Source organism: Leucopleurus acutus, assembly GCF_964270905.1.
Source record: "Leucopleurus acutus genome assembly, chromosome: 7".
Classification (NCBI taxonomy): domain Eukaryota; kingdom Metazoa; phylum Chordata; class Mammalia; order Artiodactyla; family Delphinidae; genus Leucopleurus; species Leucopleurus acutus.
The window spans coordinates 15,100,085-15,119,285 of NC_139150.1; the positions used below are offsets into that span (position 1 = coordinate 15,100,085).

At 42.6% G+C, this 19,201-nt stretch overlaps 1 protein-coding gene across 1 annotated transcript in view; it reads left to right on the top strand.

Moving 5' to 3' along the window:
- Positions 1–211: 211 nt before the first annotated feature.
- Positions 212–19,201, top strand: part of BRINP1 (BMP/retinoic acid inducible neural specific 1) — a gene marked incomplete at both ends in the record, with an annotated part of 125,388 nt that continues 106,398 nt past the window's right edge. Inside the window, one exon of the mRNA XM_082842436.1 lies at positions 212–429. Within this exon, the coding sequence (XP_082698562.1) occupies positions 212–429 (218 nt within the window). The remainder of the gene's footprint in view (positions 430–19,201) is intronic.

The following is a 19,201-nucleotide window of genomic DNA, read 5'->3' on the forward strand; positions in this document are numbered from 1 at the left end:
TACTGATGTAAAGGATTATGATGATGTGTTAAGAGCATTTTAAAAATTTTTCCTTTGTCTCTCTCTCTTTTCCTTTTATTTTGCTTCACCCTCCCCCCTTTCCTCTCTCCCTCTTTTGTTTCCTCTTTCTTTCTCTCTCTTTTTTATTCTTTTCTTCATAGGACTCCACAGAATGGAGCAAGAATGAGAGGAAAAAGGCCGGCAGAAAAGCATGAACTGGAGGTTTGTTGAGCTCCTCTACTTCCTGTTTGTATGGGGCCGTATCTCAGTGCAGCCCTCCCACCAGGAACCAGCTGGGACAGACCAACATGTCTCCAAGGAATTTGATTGGCTTATTTCAGACAGGGGGCCTTTCCACCACTCCAGGAGCTACCTATCCTTTGTGGAAAGACACCGTCAAGGATTTACAACCAGATATAAAATATACAGGTAAGAGCTGGGCTAAGCTTGTCTTTGCTTTTCATTCACTGAGTGCTTTTGGGGGGCCACACATTGGCATGGGCCTTGCTTTATGGAGGAGTGTCTGAGCCAAGTCTGTTATGCACTTTTTCATTATTATCTATTTATTTATTCATTTCTCCGTCTATTTAATTTATTACATTGTGCAAGGGATTAGCAATGGTGAGTGAGAATAGCTAACATTTTTTGAGTACTTACTACTGTGCGCTGGGCATGGTGCTTAGTACTTTGTACAGTATCTCATTAAACCTTACAGTAACATCAGAGATAGCATCTATTTGTTTTCTCCACTTTATAGAAGGGGTAACTGGGCTTCTGCTAGGTGAAATAACTTGTCCAAAGTCACACAGTCTGTGAGTGGTGGGACTGGGATTCAAGCCCTGGTTTATCTGCATGCATAGTCACAGACAGTGTGTTTAGTCAGTTACATCAGGTGTAGGCTGTGTTGTTTTGCACATGCTATTAATAGAGCAAATATCCTACCCAGACATAGTCACACGTTTGGAAACAAGTAGGGACTCTCAATGAATACCTCTTTCTTGAGCAAGTCCGAACTGGTCTTTGGCCTTTGGGAATCCTACTCATCCCAAAAGGACTTAGCCCCAGATTCTTCCTCTTTGAGAGTATAAGAAACCATCTTGGACTCTCCCCACCCTACTTGATCACCTCTCTTTGATATTTCCACAGCTCTCTACACTTACACCTCTTTAGTTGTCAACCATTTGGAGAAATACCATCCTTGTATTTCTCTTTCACCTTACTGGAAACTCTGTGAGGCCAGGACTTATATGTAATTCATTTCTGGATCCCCAGAGTGATTTTTGTTCCGCCTTGCATCATAAGGACACGAAAAATGTGGACTTAAGTAAATTGGAGAATGCAAAATCTCTCTAGAGCTCTCTCTAAGACAGCTTAAGCTTCGTCTTAAGGTCAAGGAACACTTCTGGGCCAACTGAAATAGGAGACGAGGAAGCATGGTGGAGGAAACAATCCTAACCTGCATCTGGGAAGCCGTGAATTCAGGTCTTACGTCTTCTGTGTATTTGACATGAAAATGGGCATATCTCCTTTGCACACTGTGTGACATTGTGGACCCTAGGTATGGATGATTCATGAATTTGCTACCAGCTGCAGATGCCTGTGATTCTGTGCTGAATAGTCAAATCCAAGTTTGAAAGTTGGCCCTTATACAAAAGAAAGTTTGCATCTGCTTCTGTGTTCATATTTCACCTATGCTCTTCCTGGGATTCCACTGCTAAAACAAAAGTTTGCAGTCATCCAACAAGCTGATTTGTAAGATCCTTTCTAGCTCTAAAATTAAATAGAAGATTTAACCAAGGTCACATGGTTAATTAAATGATGGAGTTTAATCCAGAAGTCAGGCCCCTGGTCATCTAGTTACTCCTTCCTTCCTTTATTTAATCCTCAAATAATTATTAAGCACCAGCTAGAGGCCCAGCACTGTGTTTAAGGCAGATGACACGATGGCGAGTAAAACAAACATGGTCCTTGCTCTCATAGCAGTACATTAATTAAACACACACACACACACACACACACACACACAGTATAAGTGCTACAAAAGAGAAAGTGCAGGATAGGCATAATTGGAAGATCATAAACATTGATTTGGGACCTATTGTGTGAAAGATTAGGTGTGGCTCCTGTTGTAATCTTCACCTGGACACACATGCAAATAGGTACCCAGAGATGGGTGTGCTCATCTAGGCCAGGTGCAGACCAGAGCAAAAGCCAACAAGGATGTGCTCTCCAGGGCTGTTGTCCATTGACGTTTTCTATTCACTACTTTGTTGAAACGCTAAAGCATGTCCACAGGTGATTCGAAGTGTGTCTTCTTGTGTGCTAACATGGACATAGCACATTAGAAGCTTGACATTTGCATCATGAAAGAAAGGCTTTACTACCAGCATGCGCCATATTATCTGAGGCTACAGAGCCAGCCTTTCTGAAATGTCCTAGACCTCAAGCTTCGGCCAGTGCCCCCAACCCTCGAATCCAGGCTAGAGCCCAGGGTGATCTGGGAGCTTCAGAAACTGGGAAGAAGTCTGCTCTCCTCACTTAAGTGGGTTAAGGCCATCTCTGTCCTCATTCATATGCAGGCAGAGGCTGGCTTCAGCTCATAGAGTCGTGGTGGGGAGTTTGTGCCACTGGCAATGATGAGAACCTTTCAAATTAAATCCCAGCAGAAGTCCTCTCTCCTGTTGCTTCACACGCTGAGCAATAAACTGTGCACAAACAGTAGTCTGGGTGCACGAGGTTCGTGCTCTGTCACTCCTAAGTCTGAGCTGATGTGTGGAGGCTGGGGGAGTTTTCTGAACTTGAATCTGCCTGGGTACAGGGACAGCATCCTTGATCCTGGAGGCAGAGAACCAGGGTCCTGGCTCAGTCCGCTCACCTCCCCGCTGTGTGATTTAGGCCAAGTAGTGGGACTTCTCTGAGCTCCTGTTTTCTCATCTGCGGAAGGGGAATGTTCGCTAAGATGGTCTCCAAGGTCCTTCCCTTCTCTGAAAGTCTGTGATCCCATGAAATATTGTCATTTGGAAATACAGCATGGGATATCGGAGAGGACTCTGGACTTCGAGTCTGCAGACTCAGGTGGTGTTTATTTTGGGCTGCTTACTAGCTTCCTCATCCTGGGCAAATATATTCATGCATCATTCACTCAAGCGTGCATCCATTGCTTTAGAATTTAACACCAATCATGTACTGTAAGCCGTGCTATGATTCGGTAATATAGAGATGACCAAAAGAAAACAACAAAGCTCGCACACATACACACACACACACCCCCCCACAACCTGCAAGGTCCATCCCCTCTTTCACCAAGCTCAGAGGTGGGGTGGAAGATGGAGGGAAAAAAGAGTGAATAAGCAAACAATTATCATTCCACAGAGAGGTATGAATAAGTAACCGCTCAGATACTCAATATTCTCTTCTCTAGAAAGGGACAGTGATGTCTGTCCCACCTACAAGGTCAAATGAGATTAACTTGGTGTGAGATGCTTTGCAAATTTAAATTTTCTTATCTCTGGAAAATTTTTTTCATTAAGGTTCGAAATCATCATTCTAATAGAATCATTTAGTTTCAATTTCTGGTAAGCCCATACATATATTAGTCATTAAATAGTCTGTGAGGGAGATACTAGTATTGTCCATATTACGAATGAGAAAACTCAGGCATCAAGAGGTGAAGGAGATTGTCCACATCACACATCTGGGATGTGGCAGAGCTAGGAATAAAAGCAGGCCTCTGAGATTCCACAACGTGAGCCCTTAACTCTGTTATGTTGTCATAACCCTCTCTTAGTTCTTAGTTACCTAGTGTATGACCAAATACCCAGAGACTTCCGCTGACCAAGGACAAGTTGCAACCTCTCTGTGACTTAGTTTCCTCATCTGTAAAATGGACATAATATTAAATGCCTTGTGTAACTGTGGCAAGAAATAGTTTAGCTGTCAATCATGGAGAGCTTGGAATTTTGCAGGAGCCGTTCCCTCCTTGACCTCAGACAGCTGATGGTATTGCTAGAAATGATTTCTTTTCTTCTCGTGGTATTTTAAAAGTCAGTTTGGTCCAAAGGGTGTTTCCTGTGTTCCCGCTGCCTTTTTGTGTTTTATTTTTCTGTTTCTCTTTTCCTGACTTACTTTGAGATCATCAGTAGTTGCCGTAAATTTGGCAGTTATTTCAGAGGTAGATTTAAAAGGAGGATTGTGGTACCCTTCGTTAAGCTTTGGTTTTGGAGAGTCAGGGCGGGGGGCGGGCACTGATAATGGTGGTCACTGTGCCACAAGACATGGTTTCATATTGAGTGGTTTTCCCTACAGGTTTCAGAGCAAGTGGTTTGTGGCTTATGGTACACCTTCCTTTGAGCCTTAAATAAGTACCTAAAAGTTGAACGTAAATCAAATCTTGGTAAACCATGTCTGATTGCCTAACCATCTTGCACATTTATCAGAGTTGCATAAATCTTTGTTCTAATCCACCATCTTGATGGTTCCTTCGTGTGTTTCACAAAAATATCTTTTGTAGGTTTTGTGGCAAAGATACTTCACTAAATGAATGGGGCTGGGGCTGGGTGGATGATTCTGCTGAGATGAATGAGATGTGACCCTTGTCCAAAAGTCATTCAGGAGTATATATTGGAAATGCTGGAGAGGGTGTGGAGAAAAGGGACCCCTCTTGCACTGTTGGGGCGAATGTAAATTGATACAGCCACTGTGGAGAACAGTATCGAGTTTCCTTAAAAAACTAAAAACAGAACTAACATATGACTCAGCAGTCCCACTACTGGGCATATACGCTGAGAAAACCGTAATGCAAAAAGAGTCATGTACCAAAATGTTCATTGCAGCACTATTTATAATAGCCAGGACATGGAAGCAACCTAAGTGTCCACTGACAGATGAATGGATAAAGAAGATGTGGCACATATGTACAATGGAATATTACTCAGCCATAAAAGAAACGAAATTGAGTTATTTGTAGGGAGGTGGATGGACCTAGAGGCTGTCATACAGAGTGAAGTAAGTCAGAAAGAGAAAAACAAATACCGTATGCTAACACGTATATATGGAACCCCAAAAAAAAGGGTCTAAAGAACCTAGGGGCAGGACAGGAATAAAGACACAGACGTAGAGAATGGACTGAGGACACGGGGAGGGGGAAAGGTAAGCTGTGACAAAGTGAGAGAGTGGCATGGTCATATATACACTACCAAATGTAAAATAGATAGCTAGTGGGAAGCAGCCGCATAGCACAGAGAGATCAGCTCAGTGCTTTGTGACCACCTACAGGGGTGGGATAGGGAGGGTGAGAGGGAGACGCAAGAGGGAGGGGATATGGGGACATATGTATATGTATAACTGATTCACTTTGTTATACAGCAGCAACGAACACAACAATGTAAAGCAGTTATACTCCAATAAAGATGTTAAACATAAATTAATTAATTTTTTAAAAAAAGTGTATATTGGGTGCTTAGTTTTGTCAGGTGCTGTGCACTGGGGAATTGATGATATATAAGGTAGACAGGTCCCTGCTTCGAGGAGCTTACAGACTTGGGTGGTGAGGGTGAAGTCCACCATTCAGGATGCTGTGGTTGAACTTGAAAGGAGACCCCCCCCCAACCTCTGGCGTCCAGATAGAATCTTGATATCACATGGTGCAAGGGTTGTATTTCTATTAGTGTGGCTCAAATTAGTCTAAATCAGCATTTCTTAAAGTATCTCACATGGAGCTGGAGTTCAGTGCGATGTTAAAAGGCATTTCTAGAAAAAAAAAATCCCATAGTCAAATAAATAATAATAAAAACAGTAATAAGGATAAGTCAGTTGCTAACGTTGAAAGATTACCAAGCGTCTAGCATGGACACACGGTGTCTAAATTACTGCAGCAGATTTTGGTCCTTATAATAATCCTGTGCTTAGGTATTGTTATCATCCGCATTTACATAGCTTGCCCAAGGAAAGAGAGAGCTACTTCATGGTAGAGTAGACTGTATCACAAACGAGCAGATTCCAGAGTCTGCATGTGTAACCATTGCTGTATTGCCTCCCAAATGACATATATTTGTTTGGAAAACCAAGCAAAGTTATACAGGCTTCCTTACCTCAGGGCTTTTCAAGGTCTTTCCTAGACTGTTTAACAATGTTTCAGCAAACCTCTTTGACCCTACCACCTCTTCTTCTCAGAGAGATCAGAATTCGGATGAGCAAGCTTCAGGAGGCGCTGGCTCTACCTGGCTTTGGCAGCTTGAGTGTTGCTTCTTTGGATGCCAGCCTGTGTCAAAGTGATCTGAAAAGACACCGCTTCCACTTGGGGAGCTGGCCCCTGGCTGAGGAAGCCACCCTACCTGTTGGGATTGTGCTTGGAACACTTTGAGCTAAATCTACTTCCTGGTTTATAATTCAAAGAAATGGAATTAACAGCTTCAGTTTTCTGTCACCAGTAATAACCTTATCTTTTTTTCCTCCTCCTTCTCATTTCTTAAATTTCTGCACTACTATTTCTTATTCCTAAATTTGGCATTTCACCCTGTGGGTGTGGGGATGAAAACTTCAACAGAGGCCAGAGCCATAGTTACAGAGGAAGGTGAAACGTTGGTTTAATATGCAGAGAAGTGGCTGCACGTCAGAATCACCTGCAAAGCTTTTAAACAATTCCGATGCCTGGGTCCTTCCTCAGATATTTGGATTTGTAGTTGGTCTAGGATAGACAATGAGAACCACCAACCTAGGGGTGATTTTGCTTCCTAATGGGACATTTAGAAATGTCAGGGGGGCATTTTTGGTTGTCACAGTTGGTTGTGGGGAGGCGGTTTGCTCCTGGCATCTGGTGGATAGAAGCCAGGGATCAGGGATACAGCTGAACACCCTACAATGCAGAGACAGCCCTCTGCAGCAAGGAATTATCTGGCTCACAATGCCAGTAGCATAGAGGTTGAGCACCTTTGCTCTAAAGCAAGGATTTTAGGAAAAAAGGAAAAGGGATGGTTGGGAAGGATATTAGAAAAAATGGTTTTAGAGTTTGGTCCTCATGAGTTTGAGTTGGAATGAAGTATAGGTGCCAGTGCAGTGTCTGGGTTCCCAAAACAATCTGGCTGCAGGACCAAAGGGGAAGGGATTTTCCATCTTTTCAGACATGCCCTCAGATCAGGGTGGCAGCTGATGCGTTAAGGAAGGTGAATTGATTTTTGCTTCCTGCTGCAGAGAAGTAGCACTTAAGGGAAACTAGTTTTCTACCCCAGAAGTAACCAACCTCTGTTCCTCCAGGAGTTCTGGCAGATTTGGTGAGTTTCTCATCTGACTATAGTATTCTATAGGAGGTAAGATGTTTAGGCACCCACTGTTAGGTTCAGATACACATGGCCTGAGCCATAGAAAACCAGCTTGGGCAAAGTGCATTAAGGGATACTTTTTTTTTTTCTTTAAGTGGGCTCAAAAGAAAATGAGACTGGGACGGTGTCCCACGTTTGTCATCGTCAATTTCAGCCACATAGAGGTTGGCATCACTGGTGAGAATCAATACCCTGTGCCCTTGCCCCTACCTTATCCCTCATTCAATCCAAGTTTTGGATCAAGCTGTCCGTGAATAGAGAGGGATGGGGAGGGATAGTCAGCAAACATCTCCTGGGCCACTTGATGTCAATTCAGAGATAATCTTCTGTGTTGATTATTTAAAATTGATCTTCCACTTCTAAGCCCAATAGCTTTATTGCTACCAAATTGGTACCTTTGCAGTACTTTACCTCTTTGCTCCCATTCCATTACCAAACTGGCTTCTGTGAGCTGCTAAGCTTCGTTTGCTGCAATCTCTGCAGAGCAATTGTTCAGCTTTAGTCAGGAGCCATGTCTGAAAATGGACTGGCTTTTGCACACCTCCCTCCAAAGCGCAGACTGACACGGGGTCTTAAAACGGACATCATAAGATATGATGATTGTTATGACTGGGGAAATCAGGAGGAGAATGAAGGCATGCCCTTGGAGCTTCAGACTCTATGCCCCAAATCTTGGCTGAGGAAGAAAGAAAGGGACCCGATCTGTGATCTGGAGCACCTGCCACTCATTCATTCATTTGAAAAATGTTTACTCATCTCCGAATTCCTACTGACCAGTCTCTACGACAGTTCCTTGGAGTTAGGGAGAGGAAAGACTGGATCCCTGACCTCAAGGAATTCAAAGTGTCTTGGGGAAAACCGACTGATGGGCAGATAACCACAGTGCCATAGGCTCAGTTCCCTGATTGATCAATACGCTGGGTGCTGTGTTTGTGGTGGGGATGGGAACTACCCTTGGCATTGGGATCATGAATGTGGGGAACGATGGGGGGAAAAGACAAATCTAGGGAGGCATCCTAGAGGAAGGGGTATTTGACTCAGTCTTCAAGGAGGATTAGGATTTTATGAGAAGGCAGTGGGGGAAAAAGCAGCCCAGATAAAGGGAGGTAGTGCCTGCAAAGGCAAAGAGGCAGAAGAAATCCTGGAACTCTGTGTGTGTGTGTGTGTGTGTGTGTGTGTGTGTGTGTGTGTATTTTGAGTAGTATAGTAGTCCCCTCTTAGCCAAGGTTTCATGTTCTGCGGTTTCAGTTACAATCAACTGCTGTCCAAAAATATTAAATGGAAAATTCCAGAAATAAACCACTCAAAAGTTTTAAATTGCACACCGTTCTGAGTAGTGTGATGAAATCTTGTACTGTCCAGCTCCGCCCCTCCCAGGTCCCGAATCATCCCTTTGTCCAGTGTATCCCCTCCTGTTAATCAGTAGCCATCTCGGTTTTGGTTTTCAGATCAACTGTCTTGGGATCTCAATGCTTATGTTCAAGTAGCTCTTGTTTTACTTAGTAATAGCCCCAAAGTGCCAGAGTAGTGGTGCTGACAGTTCAAATGGGCCATAGAGAAACGGTGAAGCGCTTCCTTTAAGTGAAAAGGTGAAAGCTCTCAACTTAATAAGGAAGGAAAAACACTTATATGCTGAGGTTGCTAAGATCTATGGTAAGAATGAATCTTCTGTGAGATTGTGAAGAAGGAAACAAATTCATGCTAGCTTTGCTGTCACACCTCTGCTGTCACACCTCAGACTGCAAAAGTTATGGCCAAAGTGCATGATAAGGGCTTAGTTAAGGTGGAAAAGGCATTACATTTTTATCATAAGGTATTTATAGAGAAAGAAAGGTGAGGGGGAGAGACCACATTCACATAACTTTTACAGTATATTGTTGTAATTGTTCTATTTTATTATTAGTTACTGTTGTTAAATTCTTACTATGCCTAATTTGTGTATCAAACTTTATCAAAAGTATGTATATATAGGAAAAACATACGGTATACATAGTGTTCAGTACTATCCATGGTTTCAGGCATCCACTGGGCATCTTGGAATGTTTCCTCCACCAATGGGGTGGTCCTACTGCAGTGACGATAGGAAATAAGGCTGGATGGCAGCTTGGAGCCAACAGTGAAAGGAATTTAGGAAGGCAAATTGATTTCAAACAACCTTCAAACTCCAGTTAATTGTCAGGGTACTAGTACATTTCTCTTTAGAACAGTGGGGTTTTTTGTTTGCTTCATTTTTTACATTTCTTGACCTCACTTATGCTAAGAAATACATTTCAGGACACTCAGTAAGCCTAGAGATAAGAAGATATGTAATTGAAATGAAAACTCATGAAAAAAATACTTAACCTTACTCCATGTGATGCATCTTGATATTTTCTACTCTATACCGTTCTAATATAACCTATTCCTTTCTGATTCATTTATTTTTTAAAATACTGGTGTCTACCAACTTCATTGATTTCAGCCTCCACTAACGGGGTAGACCTTGCAGTTTGAAAAACACTGACTTTGAGGCTATGTTGTGGTTACGTTTTTGCTCAGAGGAAAATTGCGCCATGTTTGAGAAGCAGAGTTTGCTGTGGGTTCAGGTTAGAACCTGTTCCTTGTCTGATAGAGGTGACAGGAAAACAGTGAAGGGTTTGAAACATGAGACTGGCATGGGCCGATATACATTTAGAAATATTGCTCTGGCTGCAGCGTGAGGAATGCGTGGAAGGGAATGAGAGAGAAGGGTTAGAAAGCTGTGGCAGTAATTCAAGGGAGAGGAAGGAGACACTGGAGCCAAGACAAAGGCTATAAAGATGGAATTCATTAACTCCCGAGTACCACTCAGGTCCACCAACAAAGCTGCTTGGGACCTACCTGTCAGGCAGCTCCCTTCCTGGGCTGCATCCGGGCTTACCTGCCCTAGTTCCATTCTAGGCATCCTGTGGCAGGATGCATTCTTTTATGGAGAGTTCTACAGCCACGGATACTTTTGTGTCTCTTAAGAAAGGAACCAGAATGCCCAGGCTTCTGCCTCCAGGCTATTTCCTTATCTCTCAAGGCCTTCCTTCTGGGCATGAGAATTACTAGGTCTCATTAGCAGTGGATTCCCAGACTAGCTTGGAGGAAGGCTTTGCATCCCACCCTTTATCTGCACCTGACTTGTCTCTGCAAACATTGATGGAAACTTCCAGCGCAAGTCCGCATCTAAGCTGATGTGAACCCTAATAACACAGCCGCTAAAGTTTAGCGATGAAGAGCAAGTCCTTAGGCTCAGGCAGACCTTGGTTTGAATCCTGGCTCTGCCAGGTATAATCCCACTTAGCAGAGAGCAAGTGCTTGAGGACCAGTAACTTAAACAAGTTACCCATTTGTATTTGAAACACCCCTACCCTGCAAATTCATCCCTGAGAACTCTGCGAAAGCTTGCGGGAGACCTCCAACCACAAGAGGGGTGCTTGACCTGTGTGCACTGTAGCCCAGGTGCTCTAGGAAGGCAGTATAACTCCAGTCTCATATTAAGAGGACACTTATCTGGAGGAAAACACAGAAAGAGGACAAGAGAGAGGAAGATTGCTGACGCCCTGTGACACATGTGGCAGGAATCCAGAGGTCTACGCGCTGGCAAAGCATCCTTAAGCAATCAGCACGCATTGATTCCTGTAAACAGTGCACGTCCCGTGATTTGCAAGCGTCTAATTTATTAATCAGCCCAGGTGACAGGAGCAGTCTGCGACCTCTCGTCTTCTCGGTGCCTGCCAGGTTGTCTTTGATGTGTGTTGCTCGGGAGACGCTGGGCCCCCAGAGATGGCTTCCCACCTCAGCCCCTTCACCGTAGTCAGCAGCATTTCAGGATGGGGTGTATACAGTGGTGAGGGTCACTCTGCTTTTTCTCAAATTGCAGCCTTGTTGTTGACAGAAGGCCAGCAGCCTCCATCCCTGAGTGCTTGTGACAAGCTCTCTGTGACTCTAGTATGACACCCGGCTTTATACCACGTTGATGGGGGAGGGTGGTTTGTGCGAGAAAAAAGGAGGTGAATATAAATGATATGGAAGTCTCTGCACTGCTGAATGGTTTGGGATTGTCTGATTTGGTAAGGAACTGCTCACCTGTGCATGAGTTCGGCAAGGATTTGTTGAATCCCTACCATGTGCAGGGACTATGTTAGCCTCCGCTGACACCAGAGTGTTACTGATCTGTGGTCTCAAGAGCACCGAATGTAGCTGGGGAGAAACAGACAATATATAAGCAACCACATTGCTACCTCGTATAAGGAGTGCAGGGAAAGAAGTATAAAATGCAGTATTAGTGTGAAGGAAGGGTGCTGAAGCTGACCTTGCAAGATTAAGAAAGCCTTTAAATAAGAAAAAAATTTTCTCAGATCTGGACGGTGGGAGTTAGGCAAAGGAAGTTAGCACTGTGTGTGTGTGTGTGTGTGTGTGTGTGTGTGTGTTTTGAGGGGGTATCTGTAAAGGGGTAGACTTGTTCTGGGACCTGCAGATAACTCATTGTGAGTGATAGGCAGAGAAAATGTTAGCATGCAGGCCAGAGAAATCAGAATGGGTTCAGGTCACGAAGCCCTGTGAATGTTATATAAAAGACTTTGAACTTTACCCTAAGGTGATGGCTCCCACACTTTCTCATTTCAAGATGCTCTTAAAGTCTCAGTGATTTTATTTCCCAAGGTCAGAGAAATACTAATAATTCTGTTTATTAAGTACGTAAGTACAAACAACTTAATGAAGTATTTATGTCCCCAAAAGTTTAGTAGCCATTTGGAAAATAATACGTGTGAATCTAAGGAAAAACAATATCTTTATTTTATCCTTAAATAACCACAGTTACTACTGCTCAACCCTTGCAATTCGATACAGCCACCTTCCTTTCCGGTTCCTTGTTAATTTTTCTGCAGTTTTATAATTGTACCAACTGCCAAAAACCCACCTTAACAAAGATATGCTGTTATTGAAAGAAATGTAGTGTGTTTTCACGTTGAAACTGTGAACTACCTCAGGGTAGTAGTTTTCGTGATACCCAATGAATATCAAGTATCCCTCATTTTGCTTAAACATTAAAAATATCCCACTGTGCTCCTGTGGCTTGCTATGGTACTTTGCAGCATCTCAGCACACAATTTAGGAACCAGGTTCTAAGGACAATAGGGATTTAGAGGATTTTGCCCAGTGGCAAAGCATGTTCAGGTTGTCATCTTAGAAAGATCACTTCTGCTAAAATGGAGAGAATGCACTGATGGGGGAAAGTTGGGAGAGAGTGCAAAAATGTATGGCAAGAAAATAGAATGCTATGGCAGTGACCCACGTGAGAAAGGAGAGTATCTTGGAGTAAAGTAGCATTGATGGGGATTTGAGATATGTTTTTCTTAATTTTTTAAAATTTAAAATTATTATAGATTGGCAAGAAGTTGCAGAGACAGTATAGAGAGATCCCATGTACCCTTCACCCAGTTTCCCCCAAGAGTTACATCTTATATAACTGTAGTACAATATCAAAACCAGGACACTGAGATTGGTACACTGTGTGTGTATAGTCTATGCTATGTTATCGCATGTGTAGATTCATGTAACCACCACCACAATCAAGATACAGAACAGTTTCATCACCTCAAAGATTTCCCTAGTGCTGTCTGCTTAGGGTCACAAGTCTCCTTTTTCCCTATCATCCCTAAGCCCTGGCAGCCACTAATTTGTTTCCCATCTCTGTAATTGCATCATTTCAAGAATGTCATATAAACAAAATCATAACTTGAGATACTTTAAGGAGACCAAAGACTCAGTATTTGCATGTGAATGTTGAAAGAGAGGGAAGACTCAAGTTGCAAAGGACTTAGCAAGGTCATAATTTAAGTGATGAATCACTTGATCTAGGTTAAATAGGAAAAAGAATGGGGGAACATTTTTAACTTGGTCAACTGGTGGGTGGTTTTACTTTTTATTAAGACAGGGAGCCTTGGAAGGCCGGGAGGGTTTTGGGGCATTGTTTGTGTCTGAAGATGTTGAGGCGGCTTTGGAAATGTTGAATTTAAACTACCTGGAACATCCAGTTAGAGACTTGGTAGGTAGTTGTTTTATAAATGGTTCTAACCCTCAAAAGAGAGTGCTTGAAAAAAAAATACAGTCATCAGGTTACCATTGGTAATTGAAAACATCCCTTGGGAGTCTTCACTTATGGAAGAGCCTGTTTAACATGTGCAGAGAAAAACATTGAGAAGTTGAGGAATGGCCAGTAGAAAGGAGCAAAATCAGGGACGGTTGGTGCCATGGAAGCTAAAATAAATGAATATTTAAGAGAGAAGGTAATCTGATATATTACTTAAGGTAAGAACTGAAAGTAGTCTTTTATACTTAAAATCTTGACCTTGGCAAGAACTATTTAAATGGAATGTTGGGGACAGAAGCCAGATTGCAGTGGGTTGAAAAATAAGGGAGAAGCAAGAGAGTAGATATATTTTTTTAAGAAGCGTGGCTCTGAAAGGCAGCAGGGATGTGAAATAAAAAGAAGGCTTTTTTGTTGTTTTTGTTTGGTTTTTAAGAGGGAAGGTGACGGTGAAGAGAGGGAGAGACAGGTGCTGAGGGGCAGAGGGGGGTTATTTTTGATGAGGCGATTCCTGAAGGGGAAGGGAGGGAAAGGGTAAGAGCCTAGATTGAGGTAAAAGAAGGGATGCCTTTAAGCTGAAATAGGAAGAAGGAAGGGAAAGAGGTGTGGGTGCAGATAGACCTGTTGATTTCACTCCTGGTGATTTGAAGGGACTTCCAATGGCTTCTGTTCTCTTTGTGAAGTAGGATGTGAAACCAGTTGCTGAGGAAGGGGTACTTGGGAGTGCAATAAAAGAAAAAAAAATGCAATGTTATGAAATAGTTAATCTGAAGAATGGTAGAAAGATCTGATTAAGGAAATATAAAAGGATCACCAGGAAGAAGTTAGGGTTCTGACCATGTTTGTGATCACATTTTATAACAGTTGTAGTCTGTGCAGCTGGGATATTATTCTCCCAAAGAACTGAAAATTTGAGGTAAGATCATGGATAGTGGATGTGGGTTCAGACAGGGTGGGCTTTGCCAAGTGGATGAGATGGAAGGACAATTGGGTAAAGGAGTTACAGGTATGGGTCAAAGGTAAATATAGGGATGGATCATTGGATCTCAGTCAATCCAAAAGGAAGTGAAGAGAGTCGATAGCGGATAAAGGGAAAGAAGATGGTCATGGGCCAAGCAGTCTTAAAGAGGTAGGGAGCAGGTGTTGTGATAGACAAGTCGGAGACTAGAAGGTTTTAACGTAATGCGTCAGAGTTAGAGGAACTTTGGGAGCTGACACATTTGAGTAGTCATCATGGGGGGAAGTAGGATGCTGGAAGAGAGCAGGGGTGAAGATCATTGAGATAAAGTAGGTCAAGAGACTGAGAGGCTGAGGGTATTGGATGTTAGGGATAAAGACAGGACTTGGGGTGAAGACATAGTTTGAAAATCAGATGCTGTTCAATTAACATGAGAGAATACCTCGGAATTTAGTTATTGAACACAAGGAAGAAATGAACGCAGAGGATGGGGTGGAGGAGAAACCTGTAACAGAAGATTTGCATTCAATTCTTTGTCCCTTCTCCATTAGATCTTTGAATAATGTCTAGCCTCTCTGAGCCTCGATTTCCTCCTTCTTAAAGAGGAACTTACAATCTTTATGTCCCTGACAGAGATGTAGAGTGTGATGCTCAAAAGGGGAAGAGGAAGTAAATGTGCTTGGTAACCCCTGCACCTTCGTGTAAATGTGGGCCCTACTGTTTCTGTTTACTGGCACCGGCAGATTGGCTTTGGGTTCCTTTCACTGCTCTGATGCAAGATTGTGCTTTGGTACCTAATCAGTGCATTGGAATAGCCTGATTTCAGAATATCATTCTAGGCTAACAGAGTGAATGGCAGCTGTAGTATTGGAGACGGACTGTTACATGTACTATCTTTTAGACGTCTCGAATAAATGCGCGAGTACAGTTGACCCAGACAAATTGACCGATGAAAGGATAACTTGTGCTTCAACATAATGAGTTCAATATTCTTTTGATTTCCAAAAAAAGCGCTGAGGCACTCAGGCCCGGGATGCTTGTCAGCAAAAGGGAAATGTAGATTGTATTGCATTTCCTTTAGACAGCACTGAGTTCTCACTAACAGCTTCGGCTCGACCTGCTTTTAGTTTCTTTTTAGTTTTGATATTTAAATTTTTAGCCATGCTGCGCAGCCTGCAGGATTTTAGTCCCCCAACCAGGGATCGAACCCATGCCCACTGCAGTGGCAGCTTGGAGTCTTAACCACTGGACCACCAGGGAAGTCCCTCAACCTGCTTTTAAATTTAATAGTAGTAGTAGCAGCAGCAGTAGTAAGGGCAAGGGAAGGGACTACTAGGGAGCAGGGGCTTCTAAAGACAGAATGTTCAGGAAGGGGCACCTCCTTACCATGTAACTCTCCCACCCTTGCTGTTTCAAGTTGAGCTGAAGTGAATAAGATAGTGGGAAGAATTCCAAAACAGAATCCAGTTGGAGTTCATTCCAGAACCAAGACAATGTTGAAAAACAAAGCACACACAAAATGGAACTAGTGAACTAGTGTGACTGAATATATTAATAGCTGAATAACCTAACAACCTTAATAAGTAATTTGATCCTCACAACAATCCTATGTGACAGCTACTACCTTTCACCCCACGTTACAGATGAGGAAATGGAGGCTCACAGAAGTATTTTGCCCAAGGTCACACAGTTGGGAAGTCGCATAACTGTGATTCAAACCCAGACAATCTGATTCCAGACTCTGTGCTTGTAACCCCTGGCTCTACAGAGTGCTAGGCGGGGGTGAAGTGACAGCAGCCCTGGGACTCAAGGAGCCTGTGTCCTACTCCATTGTTGACATTGAATCACCTTGTGACTGGAGCAAATTTTCCTTCTCTAATACTCCACAATTTCATTTCTCCTCCTTCTTCATGTCCTTTTTTTCTTTCCTTTTCCCATTCTTCTTTTTCCTGTTGAAATATACCTTCCCTATGTAATGCTTTAAAAATCATAAGACACTTTCCCATAACAAGTGAGTAGTAATATCCCATTTTAAAGATGAGGTAGGCAAAACTTTGAGCAGCTAACTAGATTGTCTAGTGTGATATACCTGGTAAATGATGGGACACTGACTTGCTTCTGAGCCTCTGACACATCTTTCAATGCTCATTTTAACTGTCCCACAGCTCCCTTTTTTTAAAAAAATTAATTTATTTTTGGCTGCGTTGAGTCTTCGTTGCTGTGCGCGGGCTTTCTCTAGTTGCGGTGAGCGGGGGCTTCTCATTGCGGTGGCTTCTCTTGTTGCGAAGCATGGGCTCTAGGCCCGCGGGCTCCAGTAGTTGTTGCACGCCGGCTCAGTAGTTGTGGCGCACAGGCTTAGTTGCCCCACGGCATGTGGGATCTTCCCACACCAGGGCTCGAACCTGTGTCCCCTGAATTGGCAGGCGGATTCTTAACCACTGCGCCACCAGGGAAGTCCGCCCACAGCTCCTTTTTGTTTGATAAGCCCCTTCTTATCACTGGGACTCAGTTTAGGAACATCATTCCTGTTGATGGCAATACTTTTTAAGAGAGAATGGAGAAGATTTTTGCAAACATGCAGTACTCCATCTTATACATGCATAAGGATTCCAGAGGTGATATTTGAAAGGAGAAATGAAGTATATGCAGTTCTTACATGGTGTGGTTCCGTGGGTCCCTCGGCTTCTTAAAGATTCCAGAAAATTAACTCTCATGGAGTATTATTTCCTGACTCTGGGAACAAAGTACTTTTTAAAGATTGTTTTCTTAAAATGAGCAGATTGATGCGGTATCATTAAAAAACAACCAACTCACCACACTTCAGTGTAGAGATCCTTTTGTCTTCTGCTGATGGAGGATGGTAGAGAGAAGAAACATAGCTGTACCTATTATGCTGTTCTATTTCAGTCTACTCTATAATTCACTTCCTTTTTTTGGATCTTATTCTTTTGCTAAGTACCACCCACCTACTTCTGGGAGACAAGACCAGGTGAAAGACATCTTCAGATGTCTCAACTTCCTCATCTGCTTGTCACTCACTGGGTGCTGGATTTTCAGTACTAACTTGGAAGCCTGTCTCTCAAAGAAAACTAGAGAAAGTGGCCCCTGACACTGGACAAATATCTATTATGTGCAGGAAGCTTGTGAACTTATGCCTACAGAGGCTGCACTGGGGACCAGAAGTTCCTCATGGGTTAGCACCAGAGAGAGAATTAGTAGTGGTTACTAGAGGACAATCTTGCAGTTGAGAAGTTTCTAATGGTCAAAGTTGCTAGAAGATGGGAGGGACTACCTCGATAGAACTGAGGGGGCAGTCACTCTCCATCACCAAAGCGATCCTACTTAGCATAGTCTGACCTAAAGAGAATGTAAACACAGGTGGGACATTGGCTTCAGCGACCTTTGATACCCTTGGCAACCCAAGGTTGCATAATTACACCTACAAGGAATGCTTTCCTGACATTGGCCTGTCTGGAGAGAGCACTTTTTCTGATTTTCATGTGGAGTCTGTTGCATGAATGGAGGGGCTGAGTGTCTGATCAACAGGCTAGGGGACACCCCTACTGTGTTATGGCTCTTTCCCCTAAGCCGCTCCTCTTCCAGATGTCAATCAACTGCTGCTTTTCCTTCCACTCCTCGTAGGTAATCACACTCACTCCCCTGTCTTCCATTATGCTCAATTCCGGCAACTCCAAAATATGTTTTCCGCTTTCATCTCTGCTCCAGACTCAAAAATCCTTTCACGCAGCTGCCAAATGGACATTTCCATTGGATTTTTTCATGAAATCTCAGAATCCTTACTTTTCTCCTTCTTTACCAATCTACTTCTCTTCCTCTGTTCTCTGTCTCAGATAATGGCACCAGCATCAGTCAGAGGTCCCAGTGAGAAGGAAGGTTGGACAGTATTCTCGAGTCATTTCTCTTTCTTATCCAGTAATAGTAATAGTAAAAATAAGAAAACAATAATAATATTATAGTAACTGCTAATATTTGAGTGCTTACCATGTTTCAGATTCTGTGTTATCATGGATGATATCATGTAATCCTTCTACTACCCTATGACTATTGCCTCATATCATAAATGGGGGAAATTAGTAACTTGCCCAAGGTTACAGTTAGTAGGTGGACGGGCTAGGATTCAGGACTCCAGAATCTGTGTTCTTAATCTCCTTGATATACTACTTTCATATCTAATTACTCACCATTCTCCCTCTCTCTCAACTTGTATATGTCTTCCAATTCGTGTACTTTTTCCCTATTTGAGCTTCCTTTTTTCTATCTTATTTTCTATGTTCATTTACATATTATAAACAAGAACTATTATGTAATGTTAATTGTTATACTATTATAGACATTTAAAAAGATATGAAGGAATAAATAAGAACAGTTAAATTTTTAAAAAATTTATTTTCATTGTTACTTAACAGTGTATTATTAGCAACTGTGGATAGATGGAAACTTTAATGTCAAATAGTCTTTTTAATTATTTTAAATTTGGGGAAGGAACTTGACAGACATGATAGCTTCATTATGATTTTTTTACTTTGTGCCATGATTGTTGAAGTACTTTCCCCAACGATAGGAGAAATATCAGCTCTGCCATTTTCTTTTGCGTGTGCTATTGGTCTTATCTTCAGTTGGTAATTTCTTTGCAGGAAACTTTCAAAGCTAACTGTCCATTTTAGGAGTGTTGGCGTAGTTAATACTGAGTAAAGAATTCACAGATCCCACTTGACCATGCACAGGTAAACTGCAATAGCTTGCAATGAGCTGAAAACAGAAAGATGAGCCAAGATGTCACTGCCCACCCCTCTTGGTCAGATATGTAAG